Source organism: Bombus impatiens, unplaced genomic scaffold (genome assembly GCF_000188095.3).
Source record: "Bombus impatiens unplaced genomic scaffold, BIMP_2.2 scf_0640, whole genome shotgun sequence".
Lineage (NCBI taxonomy): Eukaryota > Metazoa > Arthropoda > Insecta > Hymenoptera > Apidae > Bombus > Bombus impatiens.
In genome coordinates this window covers 518,310-538,968 of record NT_177059.1, presented here as the reverse complement: position 1 = coordinate 538,968, position 20,659 = coordinate 518,310, and the positions used below count along the sequence as shown (strand labels likewise).

At 31.7% G+C, this 20,659-nt stretch overlaps 1 protein-coding gene and 2 non-coding genes across 3 annotated transcripts; all 3 read left to right on the top strand.

The window, feature by feature from the left end:
- Positions 1 to 15,100: 15,100 nt before the first annotated feature.
- Positions 15,101 to 16,605, top strand: LOC100749964. The gene is made up of 3 exons (XM_003491912.4): positions 15,101 to 15,254; positions 15,590 to 15,907; positions 15,970 to 16,605. Exons 1-3 carry the CDS (start codon positions 15,224 to 15,226, stop codon positions 15,999 to 16,001), a joined length of 381 nt encoding a protein of 126 aa, XP_003491960.1. The 5' UTR covers positions 15,101 to 15,223; the 3' UTR covers positions 16,002 to 16,605.
- Positions 16,606 to 17,041: 436 nt separating this feature from the next.
- Positions 17,042 to 17,203, top strand: LOC112213396. Its single transcript, XR_002947298.1, has one exon. It is a non-coding gene; the product is annotated as a U1 spliceosomal RNA (small nuclear RNA).
- Positions 17,204 to 18,079: 876 nt separating this feature from the next.
- Positions 18,080 to 18,241, top strand: LOC112213394. The gene has a single exon (XR_002947296.1). It is a non-coding gene; the product is annotated as a U1 spliceosomal RNA (small nuclear RNA).
- The last annotated feature ends 2,418 nt before the right edge of the window (positions 18,242 to 20,659 follow it).

The window sequence follows — 20,659 nt, the reverse complement described above, 5'->3', positions numbered from 1 at the left end:
AATCAAAATATTTTACGAGTTTAATTTGAACGCGTCGTGTGTGTGTGTATTCAAAATAGCGATCGTTTTTCTTTTTTCTCCTCATTTAACGAAGTTTTCATTAGGCATCATAAGCAAGTAAGTGTCATTGACGTACTTTTAATACATTAATCGATACAGTAGAGTACTTTGTAGAATATTCCCCACAGAAAAGTATTAACCTATTTACGTCGAAAAATTATTAGTTTAGTAGATAGATTAACTTTAATTTGTCAAATTCGGCGCATGAAAGACAAGAAAACGTAAACATACGTAAACGTAAACATAAAAATACTGCTCTGCGTCTTTTCCTCTTTTTCATACGTTAAATTTCATATAAACCTATGTATATGTTATATTACATATACATAAATATATACAAGTATATGTTGTAATATATGAGCATTGAATATAGGCGCCAAATTCAAATATTCAACGGTATATAAATAATTCTAACTATCGAATATGCACTGAATCGATAAAGTAAAGTTTTTAAATAGTATTTTTAAATACTAAAGTATAGCAATGTGTAAATATAAGCAATAATGTTTTTTGGTTTATACTATACTTGGTGGATACTATAATATGTATATTATGTATATATATACTTGATGAGAATGAAACAAAAATTTGAATGTACAATGTATGATGCACATGTATGTGATGTAAAATGTTAAATCATATATTAATTTATACTTATTTTAAATGTTTTGATAATTCGATTCTTATCGCAATATTGGTAATATTATCTTATACAGGATATTTCGATACGGGTAATACAATCGGATATGGGTGAATTTCTCATGAAAAAATAGTTCGAAACTACAGAATAGCGACTTTTTATTTGCTGCTTCATTTTTGAGAAAAGTAATTTAATTTAAAAAAGAATTTGAATTTCCCGTAAAAAATTCCTCCTACTCCTAGAATTCCTATAATAAACATCTGTAAGAATCGATTCTGGAACCGTTTTGGAACTGACCTAGAATCAAAAAATAATCCACCGAGATAGAAAGATCCCTCGTAGCAATTATCCGAAATAAAGTTTAAACGCAATTGTTTAAAAAACCAAAGTCAATATCAAAACTATTTTCACACACAATCCCCTACTTTTTATATTTCATAAAAAGATTGAGAATAAAGAATTTTTTGAGAATAAAGAGTTTTTTACAAATTCACACAGGAATTCACTACGTTAGCTGGTCTGTGCCAATACTGTTGTTCATCGCTATGCGTATATTCTTATTCGATGTAATAAACTGTCTCGCGAATATCACCTGACGAGACAAAATTCAACGGCTCATGATTTATCGTAAGACACGAAAAAAGAAAAAGAAACAGATAAAAAGTACATATTCGATATCACCAAAAGTCGGGTTGCTTAAAGAATCGCATGCATATTCCTTTTCGCAAAAGCGTGAAAGTCGAAAATTAACTCGGTAAGAAGTTCCGTAATGTACTCGACGTTACAAAGCAATTGCTATTTCAAGGAAATAGCGTAGTAGCAGGAAGAGAAAGAAAAGAGTAAGGGAGAAGGTTGATCATGGAGAGTTAGTTGGCTAGCATTGAGACACACGATCAAAGAAGTTTTCTAAATTCAGCCGCGAAATTAGCTTGACACTAATTTCACAAGGAAGCACGGGCAAGGCTAAGAAACCAGGAAAAAGATTGGCCAAGGGGGAGGCCATAGCTCGCGTGATGCTTCATACCGACTTTGCGTGTCGAACTCTGATTTGCTTTGTTGAATCAAGTGTATACCGGCTGCTATATCGCTCACAAAAGCGAATAAGATAGTGCATTTTCCCTTCTTTTATATCTTCTTACCCACTTCGACTTCGTTATTTTCGTCAATAATTAGATTCACGATAAAACGTCTGATTGTCAGTCACTATCTGGTATTTTAGACCTGGCACTATTGGGATCCCCATATTAACTCAATTATTTTAATACTTAATTTATGAAATGGTATTTCATTACATACGCTATTTTCAGTAGGAAAAAGGTATGTACAAAGGTATGTTTGTCAAAAGCTCCAAAGAAATTACTCGAATAACGACAATTCTATAGAGGATTAAAATGTCGGGTAGTCTTCACACTGATAAATCAATGTTTTAAAAATATTATCAATAAATATATAAAATTATCAAGTAATTAGATAAAACAATGAAGCAAATTACGTTTTCATTTAAATAAAACATAGCTGTAATTCGAATTTATTCGTCTTGAGTTTAGTTTATAGTTCGATATTGGTTTGATTATGCTGATTGATGTTTTCGATATATACATAATTTAAACGAACGGTGTTTGGAGAACGCAAATAAAGATTTATCGATATACATAAACCACGACGTATAAATGAAATTTAGATGCTAGATACTGGTTATAAACATTGTATTCGCATACATTGCATCCAATAGTCAATGTATGAAATAATTACTTGCCATATTTGGTACTTGATTTTTTGAATCAAATATTTTGAGTGTTATTATGATAGACAGAAATAAGAATGCGATTCGTTAAAATAAGAATTTACGATAGCGTCAACGAATGAGAAAATGAAAAGTATACTTATAATCGCTAGATGATAATTATTTATTACATGTAAATTTGTTTGATTTCTCCTCGATATAAAATTTTACGTACAATTAATTACGTACAAATACATATATCGCTTACTTATATTGTATCGGGAAATTAACTGCTTTCGGCGATTATAAAAATAACTTGCTTTTTGCAAATTCGGCGATTTGTCGGATCCATAGTGTTATGAATACACGTTGTTGGCTGTACCTATTACGTGTCCCGCAGGAATCGAATATCCCGCTAATATTTCGCTAGTCCGACAGTAATGGTAGATAGCCGAATATCGCTTTTCAGGAAAAGGAAACTGGAATTTACATGGATTTCCTTTCGTCGTTACGTCGCAATTTCTGTTCATCGTGTCGGAAACTATATAGTCTCGTATGTTCCCACGAACCTTGTATGTTTGCCAGATAAGTGGAAAGCCAGTGACGTAGGTCAAACTTTTGGTGGATTTACGGAATCTCAAATTCGTAGCAGCGTAAGCGGATCTCTGACCTCTCTGGTCAAACGAGTAAAGGTCAGTCTTGTCTGGTTTTCAGGCTAGGGGTGTAGGAAGAGGGAAAGTGTGGGATTCTCTATAGATCAGCAAGGGGACAGGGAGTTGATGGCCTCGAGAGAAAGTACGGGTGAACGAAGGGATGAAAGAGGATGGAAGTAACCTCACATTTGCCACAGACTGAACTGATGAACCACCTAGTGGATCCACACTAGTCCTGAGAGCTAGAAAGCAAAGTTACAACAACGTACCTCGTTTCATCTACCTTAGTTACTTCATTACCTGTCCTCGTTTCTACCCGTAGCCTTCATACTACGTATAATGCTTTTAACCAACGAGTTGTTCGCCTAGTTAATACGTCGTGGTATAAACAACGAGTTACAGTTCATCTTTAAAAATTTCATCACCGTCATAATCCTTCTATCTGTTTCTCTAAATACGTCCACGCGATGAGACGAGTTAGAGAATTTCCTCTTTCGTTTCGTGCAACGTTAATTTACGTATTTTAGTTAGTACATAGAGTGAATAATCGCTTTAAAATAAAATAGACGTTGAAGATCATTCCACCGCATATTGTGCCTTAATAGTATCTGACTGGCTGTTTAAATATTTTTATGATCTTGTAACTTCTACACGTACACATCTTCAAATTTATTTCAAATTTTACCAATATAATCATAATAGTCGGATCTCGTAACAACGCTAACGGAATTTCAAAACTTTCTTTTCGCGCAAAACACGCAATGTATCTGTAAAAAATTTCTACCAATGTTGGAATACTTGCTCGAGACACTGAATTTCGTGTATAGAGTTATGTTAAATAATGCCAACAAACGATAGAAGCATCTATTTTCTCTCAAACGAAAGTTACTTTCGAAAAATATCTCGTATAATTTAGCTTGGTCACTGTTCATAATCGAAGCAAATATTTTTATTCAAGTTCACATATTAAGATTTATGAATCTTCATTGGAATACGTACTTGTACTTCGATTCGTGTATTCAATCGACTCGATAGGCATTTATTTAACTCGAATCGTAAAGAAAACGAAATAGGGTTGAACAACATGGAAAATGGTTAGAAAAGTTTATCGGCGCTAATTCGTCGATCAAACGAGCCTCGTATGCTCAACGCAGTTTACCTAAAGGTTCGGTAAAATCAATACTCCGTAAGTTTCCTAATACGAAAGGCCCGTTAACGCGATATTATCGGTCCTTTGAATACTAATTTCCACGGTATGCTGTACGTCAGATAGGTAATATTTTTTTTCCATGTTATCGGCTCGACACGTTAATGCGATGTACTTTTCGCGTGTATCAAAGATTAATGAAAGCGTACAGAGGAGAACCATGACGAATTTTTGATTAATAACGCATCAAATTGAAACAGCCGAGCTAAGAGATTCGGTAAATGCGTATATCGTAAACATAGTTGGTAGACTGAACGATGAATGCTTATTGCGAGAATTACGATTTTTTCTAACTTGACAGTAAATATAAACGAATTACGACTTTTTTTTTACCTGCTATGTCTGCTCTCTATACATCCGATTACATTATGTACGTATACTGATCGCATCGTATTTACGTATAGATAATATCTTAATATTTCAAGTGAGAAATGCGCTTTATTTGCATCTTGGTGATATTACGGTAATTACGCTTTGCTATAGTGGAGTATATTCTAGGAAGGAAAAGCGTATTTTATTCGCTATAACTCTGTGAACACCTCGAATATTTATTTATACATGCATCGGCGAATAATTTGATCTACCTGTTCTATAACATATTTCTATTTAATTTACGATCACTAAGATCAAGTAGATTTTGTAAATTATATTACGTCGTATTTGTTACATTTCCATGGAATACGATTTCTTGACACTCTTTCCATGCATTTTACTTTATGAACTAAATACGTATCGTTGACAGATGTGTAACACGAAATGCATATTCATGGAGAAAAAAGATAAATTAACGTAAAGCGCTGCATACAATTTTTAAAAGAACGAATAAACCAACGATAAAATTAAACGATGAAATTTTTCCTAAAGGTTATTATATGACATTAGGAAAATTTTATTTGAGAATATTTTTAACATGTTTGAACTGTTAATATGAAAGAAAATATGCCTTTTCAACGCTAGCGAGACATTTCTGAGTGTATCTTTGCACAACGCTGCAGGAGAAATGTTGAGTTTGCAAAATTCAGGATCGCCATATTTATCTCGTGGAAACGAGAATTTCAGCATATCAACGTAGGATTAACCGGTATCCTTACATGTTATCCCATGTACATAATACTCCAGTAATGAACGTTACCCATTAGTATCCAACAGACTTACGTTGCGAAAATATTTTGGTTAATATCTTTGAATTAATATACGAGTACGAATAACCACTTTAATATCTAAGTAGATATTTTAAAATATATATACGTTATGTACTGTATTATAAAACGACTGCTTCGGCACATTAAAATTTATATTCTATTTACGTAGAGGTAGTAGAGCTCTTTAAAACTGTTGCGTTAATTTTTTAAACTAATTAATATTGTATTTGATAACATTTTCTATGTATACTTTTAATTGCATTAAATTGAAAGAACAATAGACTTTAGTAGAATATAATTATTTATGACATATATATTTACAGTACGTACTCAGGAATATTTTACTATTATAAATTGCACTGTGAATTAATAATATTTACTAAATGTCACCTAAATAGAAAATGATGCTATTATTGGGTTATCGTGAAAGTTTCTATGGCGTTTAAAACTATTATCGATCTACTATACTATCGATCCGATAGAATATTACTTTTATAGTAACATATCACAATCATTCTTATTGTGATATATTATTCACGATTAATGCGATGTATTATTAAATTTTTAATTCTATTACTATTGGTATTAAAATTAAATCACTATATTAAAGATAGACTTAAGCTTAACACGAATTTAGAAAGATATTAAAGTAATGCCGTGACCATATTTAATTTGTAAAGGAGACTATTCATTATTTATTGCAAGCATTTTATTTAAGCGATATATAACGAACAGTTCGTTTCAAAATAGCATATTCTTCTCGATAATTACATAACGTACCGAGTAGTTTTTTCATTTTTTCCTACGAATTACATCAAACTAGTAACCACCTGAATAAATAATAAACTCAGTGTACTTCGTTAAATAAAATCAATCAAGTATCGGTGCAATTTAATGCAATACGGTTAATTCATCACTAGGATTCCGAACTATGATTGAAATTTCAATTCAATAATGATTCCAACATTAACAGAAAGTACTTTCGAAAATTGGAAAATTCAATCCATTAATGTTATAGCCGTCTATGTTACCTTCGTACCGTTTTAACTGTAGATTTTAAGGGAGGAAAGACCTCTGCCAGTCACTTCTTGGATCTTGTATGCTCGGAGAAATGTCCAATGTCACCACTATTCGCAGACTTTCTTTGCGATTCCTTGGAAATGCGACAAAATTAGCTTCTCCTTTGGGCGAACAGTTAATTAAGTTTTTTTATCTTTCTCTTCTCTTCTCCGGTAGGCCAGTAGTACCATTAACGTCGAGACCAGTAAAATTTCTTGCATTTAATTGCTTCACTGATATATCTGATACGCCCCGTAAGCGTGAACATCGATCAGAATACCAGTTACGGTATTAATACTCAATGTCTATTCAAATCGTGTTTGAAACTTTTATTTTTATAATTATAATTTTACAATTATTCTACAATTTTAATACAGTTATTCTACAATTACAGAATAACAATTGGAAGATTCACATTTTTCGTACATTTTTGAACATTGCTTTTTCATACACTTTTTAAGGATATTAATATTTAATGAAAATTTGTTGTTTTACGAGGAATACCAATAATAAATGCGAGCAATGAAAAATAAACGATAAAGATAATAATATCTATATATATCTATCTATATATCTATTAGATATAGATATTCTTCGTATTGTTTTCGTTTCTGAATTTGTCGCGTTACACTGTTATAGTTGCGAATAATTATTTATCTGACTTGTATTCGATCGATTGACGAATATTGTCGATTCGTTCGGACTCGAGTTTGGTTTAGAACAGCTTATCTATTGTTTAACGACGGGCGAATTCTCTTTTCTTATCCGATGCCTATGTCATAAAAGAAGCATATCGTTCCAACTGTTGACGTTTTTAGTTTGGTTCGAGCGTTGATGAATGTCACTTTGCCTTTTATACATTTTATAGACGAAGATAGAAGAAGCTTCGAATAAATGATAACTCTTAATAATTACAAATTGTAAATATTGTTTCAAATTATATAAATTATACAGACATTACACAGATTATATAGTTATATTGATTTAATTGCGTTATTTATAAATTATATTTTTAGATATATCCTTTAGATATTAATTTCCATGTAAGTACATATATTATATTAATTTGAATTATAACGAAAAGGATATGATTATTAATTGCTCGACTTATTTCCTTATGCATTCTATGTTTTATCTATATATTCCTATACGTATCTGTATATGTATAGGTTCGTTGTGCGAATACAATCGTTTCCAAGTTCATGTAATCTTTTATGCCATATAATGTCCAACACGTGTCGTAATCTTTTATTTGACATATTGCACGTGCGCAACCGTTGCTGGATAAATTGTATTATCTGAAAATCCTTTCAGAAATTGCTTCCGTTGATCTTGAGCACGTGCTTTCAAAATGCTCGCAAATCAGAACAAATTCATTGGTTGTAGGAAATAAACTCACAAGAACTGTTATACGTGTGAAAAGCAAGCCTCGTCAAAGTGCACGCATTTTCTTTATTGTTCTCTTGCTACGCGTTCCTTTTAGTCTTCGATAATAATAAGCGATTTATTTTTCTACGAATTTTAAACATTCGCGTTGTAATCTCATTTTTTAATATTAAAATCTATCATTTTCTATAATCTTATTGTTCATTTCCTATAAAGAATTTATTCGATAAAATTCGATAAAATCTATATCGATGAACTTAAATTAATAAATTTATTAAAAACTTAATCCCAAAGAATGGTTCGCGTTAAACAGCTTTTTAACGGTAAAATTAAACTTTGACGAGTAGTCAGTATATTTAAAATAGAATATAATTATGTTTGAGAATAATTCTACGAACGAAGTGCTTGAAATAAATTATCTTGTAACAAAAATTCAAAGATAACTCGATCGGAAATAACGACGAGAAATTGGATTAATTGCATATAATGAATTTCCGGATGAACTGTATGAATTACAAACTTTCCTCGACAGGATAGGCAGACATCGCTCTTTTATCTGATCTTCTCTTAAAGAGATTTTCTTAACTCCCTTCTAAGCTTCTGTACACACTGAGGAACAATCTTACTTTCACTCTCTTCAATCGAAACTACGAGTCACTTAGGGGTGAATGAAGGGTGGTTGACGCCTACGTATGTACATACATACATATACGTGTGTACGTTGGTTCATTCATGTATCTTCTCCCGTGTGAACTCCTACTCCTCTGTAATCATATAAGCACGTGCGACATGGATGGTGAGACACACGTACAGCGACTGTTCCATGGTACATGGGACACGCTTGCATCGACTAACTGTTATTATTGACACGAGAATAGATCAAGGGTGAATAGGTTGACAAACGGGGATGAACGTTGGTAGTCACGTGTCTGCAAGTGACGCGTATGCTCTTATCAATCGATTCCCTTGATTGCACTCTATTCTTTATATTACGTTTGATTTTCACAATGGTTTTCCTAATTTCAACGACGAACGACAAAGATAGCTAATAGCTTGATAGAACCGTCTTTGGATAGATAGATATTGTGTTTTGATTATTGTTAATTGAGTTTTGAATTTCATATTGAAATCTGTAAAATGCGTGAATACAATTAGAGACGATACCTAAATGGAGCTTTCTTTCACCTCTTCGACGTTATAACAGGCGCTTCACTTTGGGTAGCTTGTATATCCTTGCACATATCATGCGCATTACGTATTTTTGCATATTTAAATTTCCAATAAAAGTATAAATATTCGCAGTCGAGAATTTTATATTAGGAGTATAATATCTTCGCGTAATAGCTATAGTATTAAAGTAACATTTACTTACGCTACTTACATAACACACAAGTACATTAGTATTAAAAGAACACGAAGATTTCAAAATATCGTAAAATCTGTAATAATTTTTAATAGAGTTACTCGTCAATCTTAAGGTTGGATACATATTGATTTTCTAAATTACAAAAACGATAGATTTTTTCTTCGCAAATATGATTATAATTATAATTAACTCTACATATCATTTAGAATGCTTGATTTGAATTTACAATTGTTAAATATATTTAACTGCTTTCGAACTATTACATGGAGTACATTGATCGGAATTGTTTTGATCGCATATCAATGCAGATAGCAAAATAAACCAAAAGGGGATTGAAAGTCAGAGAGCCGATTGAATGTGAAATCAAGAGTTAGAATTGTCTACTAGAAACGTGTATATGTATGGATGTACGAGTATGCATATTCACATACGGACTACGACTAAATTCCATTTCATCGGAAACAACTATGTACATACGTGTTTGTAAAATATTGAAAATTCTTAAGTGAGAGTATAACGTTACAAATATTTGTACGTATACATATGTAAAACAAGCTTTTTATTTTTAAGATATATTTATTCTATAATTTTACATTTCTCGATATCGCAGCAGAGTATCGGTTTATCCTATGAAAACAGTCGATTACGTAAAATTTATTCCTGATAATTAAATTTAATAAGAAACGAAAATTAAATGGAATAACGTTAAATATAAATTTCTGATACTCTTACATCCGCGTAGTAAAGTTCCTATGACCTGCCAATGAACTTTTCTTCAATTTTCTTCATGATCTACTTACAAAGGGCTATTTATTCGATACAGTATTTTTCCTTTGGCCTACATCTTTTCGATATCGTAACGTAGCACAGAGGTTAGTTCTCGGACTTAATTTGTTTACGTTGTAAGAATATAAATAATGCCCCACATTAACCTTGAAAGTTGTCCTTTTTATCTATAATACCAAATCTCGTAAAGAAATAGATAAAATGTACGATAATCTGTATTATCCTTGACTGTATTAAAACACTCAACTATTATTATCCTGTTATTATCCCTTATACTTGTATCCTATTTCTAATAAACATTAAGAAACATATACATATATGTTATTTTTATAAAGTAACATTCTTTCGTTTATTAATACGATAATCTAATTAACACGTTCGCTTTAATAACGTTTATTAATACGATTCTATTCCTTCGTTTATTAAGACGATATAACGTAAAAAGGGAAATACCTATACTTGTCCTAGGTTATAGGAAATAGGTATTTAACATTTTATTTTTTTATGCAACAACATTCGCGCGAAAGTTATACAGCGTGCTGTTAGAAAGTTAATTGACTCGAAGAAAGAAAATGATTATTAAGACAAACGAATAAAATAACCAATATTCACGAATGACTATAGCTCGTGAATTATTAGAAAATGAATTATAAAAAAAAAAACATGTGAGATACGAGAAACAATATTCTAGATATATTAAAGAAATGTTACGAACTATATCACCTAACATAAAGTAGGCTAAAATGACGAAGAACATCTCTAGAGAGGGTAAACGATAAAACCGCAAATATTTATTACTGATATAAGGGTAACTGAACCTCGCTATCTCAGCATAAAAATTCATCCACCTCTGAAACATCGAAACAAACTGCAAGTCCAATGCTGGAGTTGTAATCAAGTCTAGATGGTTCGTACTGATTGACAATTTTCCATGACCTCTTCACCCTCCAATACCCTTTTCTACCATCACCACTCCTCACACTATCCATCACTTCAATACCCCTCTTTTGAAATCGCGTTTCGTTTCTGTTGCATATAAAGCCGCGTTCGTACTGATTATTACGGATATACGAAAATTGTTATTCGGATTAACCAGAATTGTACAGCTTCGCTCGAATCGATGTTAATCGAATAAACGAAGCCCATACAGCAGTTAAGGGAATTACTTACGCTGAAAACGATGGAATATTTTAAAAGCCCGTTCGGTAAACGAAAGGCAATAAACAAATTGATCAGAAACAGGTTCTGCAAGCCCTTGAAATAAATATCGAAAGTAATTGAAAACAAACAAAGTTAATAGAGTTCAATTTATAGGCCAAAGAGTTTATACATATAAGCAAATGTATTTATTTTTTAATAGATTTCACTTTTAAAAATTACGTACATAATATTTACTTCGATAATTCTCTAGAATACCATTGTTGCGTTATATATCGTCTTCCGAATGTCATAAAAATGTTCACTCGTTAAAAAATATGGTGGTCCTATTTAAAGTAGAACAAAAGTTAGTTTCAACATAGCAAGCATCAGTCGGGAAGGATCGATGCAAAATTTTGTAATTAGAAGAATATCTACGAGATACCTAATATTGATTGCACTTGACTTCCTTTATAATGAATTTATCGAAAATGAAAATGTAAAGGCAGAACGATAGGGTCTGGAAGCGGCTTAATGGAGTCAAGTGCTGGACGAGAAAGAACGAATAAAAAAGAAAAAGACGCGCTATGTCATCTGAAAATTGGAATATTCGTTTGCTCGATGGCAACCCCGCTTACTACGTTCGTTTATATTCGTTTAGAGATTGGTGTACAATCGGACGTTTCATGTTCTGAAGAGAAGATTAAATATGACGAAATTAATTAACGGTGGCGTCCATTTTTATACGACATATCGAAAACAGGTAGTCTCTTGATTCGATACGAAACTAAATTAAATTAAAAGAAATTACAAGCGAGAGAGAAAGGGACAGAAATTGGAATTTGTTTTTCTACAAATCCTTATAAGTATCTTAATTCCTTATCGTTCAAAAATTTTCGATATAAATTGTTGCGAAAGAACAGCATATTTATTTTACTTTTTATTAATCGCTTTTCATCCTACCATAATAGAAATATTTTATACACGTATTTCGTATTCGGAGCCATTGATAGAACTGCGAATCGACGAGTGTAAATACGACGTGTTTTTACAGCCCTTCGAAGTTTGCCACCTTAGACACAAGTGAGCTCTTGAGTAACAATAGCGTCAAACAATGGCCACTCGGATTAAGATGTAAATTAGTTCATAAGTCACAACATTATGCAATTGTCAGCCGCCACGAAATACCCATTGTTATGCCAATAAACTTCAAAGATTCGAGCATTAAATTACAAGTCGGAAAGGCTTTCCACTTTTATCGACATTTCTAGACGTTATGGTACGAGCTTAATTTCCTACAATAATCATGGGTGTATGCGAAGTTGTTATTGAATTACTTTCTTCATGAAGCAACCTTATTACTCTCATAAGCTTAATGGCCTAAATGAAAGAATGTCGTTTTATTATACGCCACGACATACTCTAAAGTTATGAAATATTCCAAACGTCTTGCTAAATAATTCGTAACTGTTTCGTTATGCGAGAAGAAACTGAGAAGCATTTTTTATTAACATATTTTCTCTAACTATATTATCAATTTGTCACAAAACTAGACATTATCGTAACATAACTTTAACGAAAAGAGTTATTTACATCCATTTACATCCCAAATATTATTTTTAATTTGCTATTTAACCATGATACTGATACGATTATGTATCAGAAAGATTGTTTGAAAAATGTAGGTAAACATTAAAATATATCTCTATTTATGTTTTATAACTAGCATCATTTTCAAGGGCCATATCTATGTATAGTAGAACAGAATTATTATTAGGATCCATAAATGACACGTTTTTGCCGCATTAGCTCACTGCTCGCCTATTTACTAAATCCAATAAGTTAGAAAAAGAATCGGTAATGAGTTCTTTCCATTATGTTACTTTTACGTTTCAGTTTCGTAATAACGTATAACTTCTGATTCTTGTAATTCTGTTGCTGAAAGCTTCCGGCAAATAATTCCGCATTCATTAAGGAGATATTATTTTAACATGCATATACGCGACGCCAGCGATTTACCAGTTAATTCATGGAAATAAAGTGGGAACTTTAGCGTTCATTATTTTCCTTTCGGGTCAAGGTAGAAACGAGCGCAGAGCTCAGTATTATTGCTTCTGTGTCCCTGGACCCATAACTATATCACCTTGAGCGTCGCTATCCGCAAACAATTAGCATAAAGATAATAACACCGTGGAAACGCTAACGACAAATATTTCCTTATAAAAAGAAGCAAAAATTCAAAAGGTTTTAAATAAAAATACGCTTAAATGTACCTACTTCTGAAAATTTGAATGAAAAGGCGGTGCACATTCATGTTGTTGAATAATATGTATGTACTATAAATAGTTGCATCGTTCAATCGATTCTATCTATGCTCCTAAGAATGCTTTGGAAAATTTACAACATGCAAGTCGAAAAGATGAAAATAATCCGAGGAAATATTTGTATTCTTTAATCATTTTGCAAATGTTATCATTATCCGAAATACGATGTTATTCATCTTTATCGTCCCTATGATTGAAAAACTTCTTAACCTTCTACACAGTATATACAGCATACAACGAATCAGACTCTAATAATCTGACCTTGTTTCCAAAAGGACCGTATTGTACCTTAAATTAATGAACATATTAATCCATATAGCGAACAACGAAGGTACTTGAACGGCGTGATAGGAAATCATTCATCGTAAAAAAATTACACGATGGATTGCGATTTGTAGAAGCAACTTATATTTATACTACCATATGTAGCTTCAGCAAATGTACATAAAATTTGTAAAAAGATTCTACGACATGTAAACAACATTTATTACAATTAATTATGAATACAAAGAACATGTGGCAAAAGTTTTCGAGCGCTGTGCTTTAATAGTTCGTAATTTATAAGCATGAATGTATTTATTTAAAAAGGCCTGACTATGAACAAATAGTTTTCTCAATGCTTCTAACAATACCTACTCGAGAGCAAATGGAAACGAAAAGTTAACATCTGTAACCGGGAATGCCGAATGGGAAGAAATTGGAAACAAGTAAACTGGAATGAAAAATTATTATTAAATTACGTAAGGAAGGAAAATTGCATAGAGCAATCGTAGCTTTTCTATACAGAATTAAACGAATGATCCACTACATGATAAAAGTGTATAATACTGACAGAAATATTGCAAATAAATCACGATCCGAGCGTCGAAAGAAATTAGCTCGAAGAAGAGAAATTAGTTCTTCGTGAGGTAACGAAAAATTCCTTTTGTAATATTTACATCGAGATTGGCATCAATGATTGTTGCAAACTTTAACAAAGAAGTATTCGCAGAAGTTACGCCAAAGAATTTTATTGAAAAATAATATTGCCATCGGTTCGATAAAATAACGATAGAATAAAAAGTTTAAGCAATTTCTGATTTTAGTTTATTAATATAGCCCCATTTTGTCAACATAATATTGATAATCAAACATTAAGTCTTTTTTGTTAGCCGACTGAATGTATGTCACTGTAACACTGATACGTATTGAATTTTTTGCTGCGTTGATAGCAAAGGTCACGTGTCGATATCTTTGACACATAATAAGACAGTAACGTAGTTACTTGCATTTAATGTTTTTCATACATCTTCTACACGTGTGTAAAGTTTAACGTTCGGCTCGTGATTCTAGATATAATATACGTATATGTACATCGTATAATTTCGCATATTTTAATCGCCTCTTCTAATGCAAACATTTCATGCGTTTGTAATCTCTGCTCGAATCTATTGTAATAAATTTCGCCTTATTCATATACTGCATTATAAATGCTGAAATTAATATTTTTATTCTTGAGTTTATTAGATTTTGTTTGTAGTTAACATTATTTTAACGTTCGCCGTTGGTGAAATAATTTTTGAATAAAAATGATAAAAATAAATTTGGCACGGCACTGCAGTACGCTAAATACAACATCGTACAATCATCGAATAGTTTCAGTTTGAACTGGCAACGTTTGCAAGCTCGTTCATTGATCGATTTTGGTGACTTTGGTTTTTTGTATACGTAATCCCAGTTTCCTTCGCTCAATCTCGTGCCATGCTGTCGTTGTATAGAGCAATTATAATATGTATGTATGCAGGTTACGTATCAAATACACGTATTTCATGATTTCCATGCTATAAGAGCCATAACTACCAGTATAACATAATGAATATACATAATTAAAAGTATCGTAACTAACAGTAAACATTATTGTCATTTATCTTTAAAGTGCCATTTAAATATGAAACATAGAAAGCATAACTGTCGGTATAACAAGTATAATGTAGTAAACATATGTCACTGTTAATATTCTATTCTAACAATCAGTACTACTACCACTCTCTCGCTTCAAAGTTTCATTCTCAATAGAGATAAATGGAAATATAGCAACACATTTACATGAAAATGTGGTATGTTTAGTACTTGTAGTTGTCACGGTGCACACTTATGCACGTCCAGAAAACCAACCGTCTTGTAGTTGCGACCATTGCAATAACGAAGTAAAAACTGATGTAAAGGAGGAAAATGAAAATGTATTATCGACGACGAAATTGTTATATAAAGAAGACAGCGATGGCGATGGCAATCGTACTATTTGCGCTCGAAGTCGCGATTTCAATGACCGTACATTCCCAAGCGTTTGTCATATGTTATGTTACAATCGATGTCTCGTATTGCGACTTTCTACTGTCACAGTAAATGACACGAAGAAATATGTCGTGATCGCATATAGAAACAGTAAGTAATAATAATGAATCACTCAGTACGTAATTTGATCAATGTGTTTTATCGATCCATAGATTACTACAAACTACGGGACGGTGAATGTTGAAGGGTTCCATGGAACTACGCTGTGACGTCATGACGTTAATTGGCAGTACCACGAGGTTAGTAAATTCTTCGCAATTTAGCAAGCATCGATATGTAAACAATTTTATACTTGAAATTACCATATGTATACTTTACACAAATAATAATAGATATATTTGAATGTGGATACGTAATAAATTAAAAGTAAAACGACGAGACATGTATTGCCTATGTTACGAGTGATTACCGGGAATGTAATATTATAACTCGAATAGCAATATTCTTTGATTATTGTACAATTAGTAACAAAAAAGTTATACGTATACGAGATTATAGCGAATAATATGTTTTGGGTAAATGATATTTTTAACCGGCAATGACCAAAGTATTTTATCCTTTTTTTTTTATCCTTTTCTTTAAATATTTTGATATATAGAAGTTACCTGTTACACTTAGTCATTTTTATCTATAATATATGAGTATACTGTTATACAAGATAGTGTTAACATATGCGCATTATACACCCATAAATATATATTAGTATCGACAAACATTCTATGTGAGCTTAATTTTGTATAATACAGATTAAAAATTATTCTATGTTAATAAACAAATGGTACACGGTATTTTCACGTTTTACTAGTTCAACGATATTGCTTCATCTCATTTATATGCAGTAGTTTTTCCAAGGAAACAAAAATTAATGCGTAGATACACAGAGTGTTCCATTTCAATCTATTATTGCAAATATTTCGAAAAATATATTATACATGTAATAACGCAAAACATCTTTTTTCCTTCGACATATTTTCTGAAATATTTATATATTATATTTTTATATATACTCTAACAGAAAATATTTATTACATTCAATGCATTATGCATTATTTAAAATATATAGATTATATGTTACATATTTCTCGGAAAGAAACACAGCTTGTCTCAAAGGGTAGAACATAGTTCCTGAATCGGTCGCTATGGTGCGTTTTGAACGACCCTCTATTCTCGCTTATGAAAACAAGCTGTAGCTATAGTAAATACCATGGAACGCAGCGAGAAAGCATACTTACCTGGCGTAGAGATTACCATGATCAAGAAGGTGGTTTCTCCAGGGTGAGGCTCTTCCATTGCACTACGGTCGAGCTGACCTCTGCGAATACCCCTAATGTGGGTATCTCGGACGTACAATTTTTGATAGTCGGGACTGCGTTCGCGCTATCCCGGATAATTAATTTTCAAAATTAGTAAAGTTAGGTTTTTATGCAATTCCTTGCAATAATTCCATTGCAAGTAAGATTTACGGAAAGTAAGTGAATCGCTTTCGGTGCTGCACAATTTTAGTAAGTATGTGTAGTTGAAAGTTGAATTGGAAGAGAGAGGCCGGGCTACTATGAAAGTAGTGCATTCTAACTGTATAACAAGTATTACTGTATTCTGTTATAAACAGTAGTCGAATTCTATCGTGTACGCAAAATATACTCTTATCTTTAAATTTGTAGTTAATTCGTAGATAACTTTTAGAGAAATATTTACAAAATTAATTTAATAGTAAAATTAAATTAAGTACAATACGTTAACAACTAATGGATTAAAATATAGTTCAGAAAGCTCAAAAGTACCAATATTAGCAATATATAAAAACATGCTATATCACACATACAGACCATTAAATTCTTTTTAATTATTAAATATATATTTTCTTTGAATCTTCAGCATGCTTTATTTACCGTTTTCTTTCAGTCAAGTAGCATTATCATTATTTTTTTTTGGCACATATGTAGCTCCTACAATGTCATGAAATTTAAAATTACAGCCTACGAACTAATTTGTTAATATATATGTAGAAATTTGTAATTTATATTAAATATAGAAATTTAAAGATGTACAATCTAAAACAAAATCGAAATCTACAAACACATTTTGAGAATGTACGTAAAAATTGAGAATTATTATGTATAGATGGTCCTATACATGGTTCCAAGTCGGATCAGCCTTCTAGTTCCAAAAATCGCCGTTATGCAGTGCTAGCTACGCGTACGGTTTCTCGCAGTTACGTTCGGACTCTATGGGCATAAGTAACTCGAAAAACGGGACAAAAGCATACTTACCTGGCGTAGAGGTTACCGTGATCAAGAAGGCGGTTCCTCCAGGGTGAGGCTCTTCCATTGCACTACGGTTGAGCTGACCTCTGCGAATACCCCTAATGTGGGTATCTCGGACGTACAATTTTTGGTAGTCGGGACTGCGTTCGCGCTATCCCGGATAATATTATTGGCAAAAATATTCTTTTTTACAGTTGTAAAAATTTTGTACATTGTTGAACAAAGTAATTTTCATTTGCTCTTCTCTATTGAAGAATTATTTATTAAGGGTATATTTTGCATTACGATACTAAATTCGCTACTAGAACGTAGAAGTTCAAATTAAAATTTGTAACCAACTTCAGAGAACAATGTTTACCTCTTTACCAATAATGACAAATTTAGAGAAGCGACGAATAATAGTTATAATCTTTATTACGCAATTATTCAGCAGTAGAATTTTATTGTCCGTTCATTCATATTTATTGTATAAAATAAGTTTAATTCTTTTTTTTTGTAAAGTAGCTTGAATGTTCATTAGTTGTTACTACTTACTCTGTTAGTAATTGTTTCTTTAGTGCTTAACAATAAAAATAAAAAAAAAAATAAAAATAAAAAAAAGAAAAAAATAAAAATCTGTCGTTGCTACTACAGTGAATTCTACTTATAATTGTGCGCCCGTATTACAGGTGTATATTAGATTAATTCTGAACGAAACATATTCAAACTCTGTTTTCTTGAAATCCTTTACTTATTCTCGCACGTGGAATAATCACCTGCTGATTGTTTATTCATATCCGGCCGATGATTAGTCAAGTTTAAATACTCGATAAATTTTCAAGCTCTATTTTCTTGAAAACTATGACTGGGACAAACAAAGGTATTCTATATTATCCTCTTACCTTTTTCTTATAAGGAATTGCCTCATTGTGCCTGTATCGTGAATTATGTAGCTTTAAGCAACTTGATAAAGCATATAAAATTATTTTCTATTTTACGATGGTTCAGTATTACATCTTTAACTGTAGATCCAAAGTTAGCGATAAACGTCATTTGATGGCGATGAAAATAAAAATTCTTATTTTTCGGGTTGACTTGGAATTGACTTTGAACGAGTGGTTTGTCGCTGATAACCATCGGTAAGCTGGTGTTCCTTTGAAACGACACAAACAAAAAGATTTTTTTTGACTGTAAAGATGGTTATTATGAGAAACGAAGTTATTCCAGGATTAAAATTGTTACGTTGCACTACCATGTTTGGCTCGAGCTGATTTATCATTAAAAGTCACATTTTAAATAAGCAATTTACATACATAAGATACGTAAGATCTTACAATATACATATTACTATAATTTTTATTATTATTTATTATAAGTAGTATCGTTCTGAAAATCGGTTAGTAATGACCTTAATGATCTACGATCATACTGGATGTAGCTCTTTTGTTTATATGCATTTTTCGTTATACAATTGTTTACGACTGTTTTTGGTACTTTCTTGTGTGATTTTACAAGTCCATTATAATTTGTGACGAGCTTATACGTGAATGTTTTAATTTTCCTTTCCTTATTGAAGTAGTTGCTTTCCATTCCTTCTTACGAACATGTATTTAATTCCTTTTGTTTCCGAGAAGCTGCTTTTTGTACTGTATTCTTATAATTCTTTGTTTTACGATTCTGTTAGAACTAGGATATTTTCTCTACATACGTAAGTAACTTGCGCGATGTATAATATTTATACGTCGTATACCGTTGTAAGCAGGGTCTGATAACAAAACTATGAAATTGAAAGAAGAAATAATTAAGAACGTTCAATCGATTCAAACAACGAAGATTCTCCCTGCAAAAAATTGTATTTATTATTTCACAAAATTGTACATCGTGTGTTTGTTATTTATTAAAAATAAAAGTAAAAATTTAAAAGAGTTTTTAAGCATAAGTCCGTGTGGATATCACAAATAATGGCTTCGTAACTCTATGTTCGTAGTTCTAAAAAGTATAAACAGTAGGATCTATGTTTGAAATCGAATGTTTCAGTTATATGTTCTTAGCTTTTTATATTTCGTGTCTCGTAATCATTATCTCATTCAAACTACTTATCAGTCTAATAATGTTCTATAATTACAATGCCAATATACAAAGTGATTAAATAGTACCTTCGTGTCTCGTTTTCGTACACAACATCTGAACACGTGCATATGCCTAATAATGATTCCACATTCAAATGAACATTCCGAATGTTAATTCACGTATTTGTGCCAACAATAATAGTGAGCCAAATTATAGACAGTAGAGTACAACTTCCAAGAAATTCATACTCCATAGTTTGTAATGCGACATGCAGTCGAAGGAAATTAGTCGAAATAATTTTAAAAGTTTTCGGCTACTTCGAGAGCTTGAACGAAGTTCAGTTCGATTTAAAAAAAGAGGAATATATTATATTTTATTTATGAAGTAAGCATGCCGCATATTTTTAACGAAGCTGCGTTAATTTTATCGAAATTCATTGTTTCGTTTACATTACACAGAAAATGTTTTACAAGTATACAAATTATTCAAAAATGTTTCGTTCGAATATTTAATTTTATAAATAAATGCC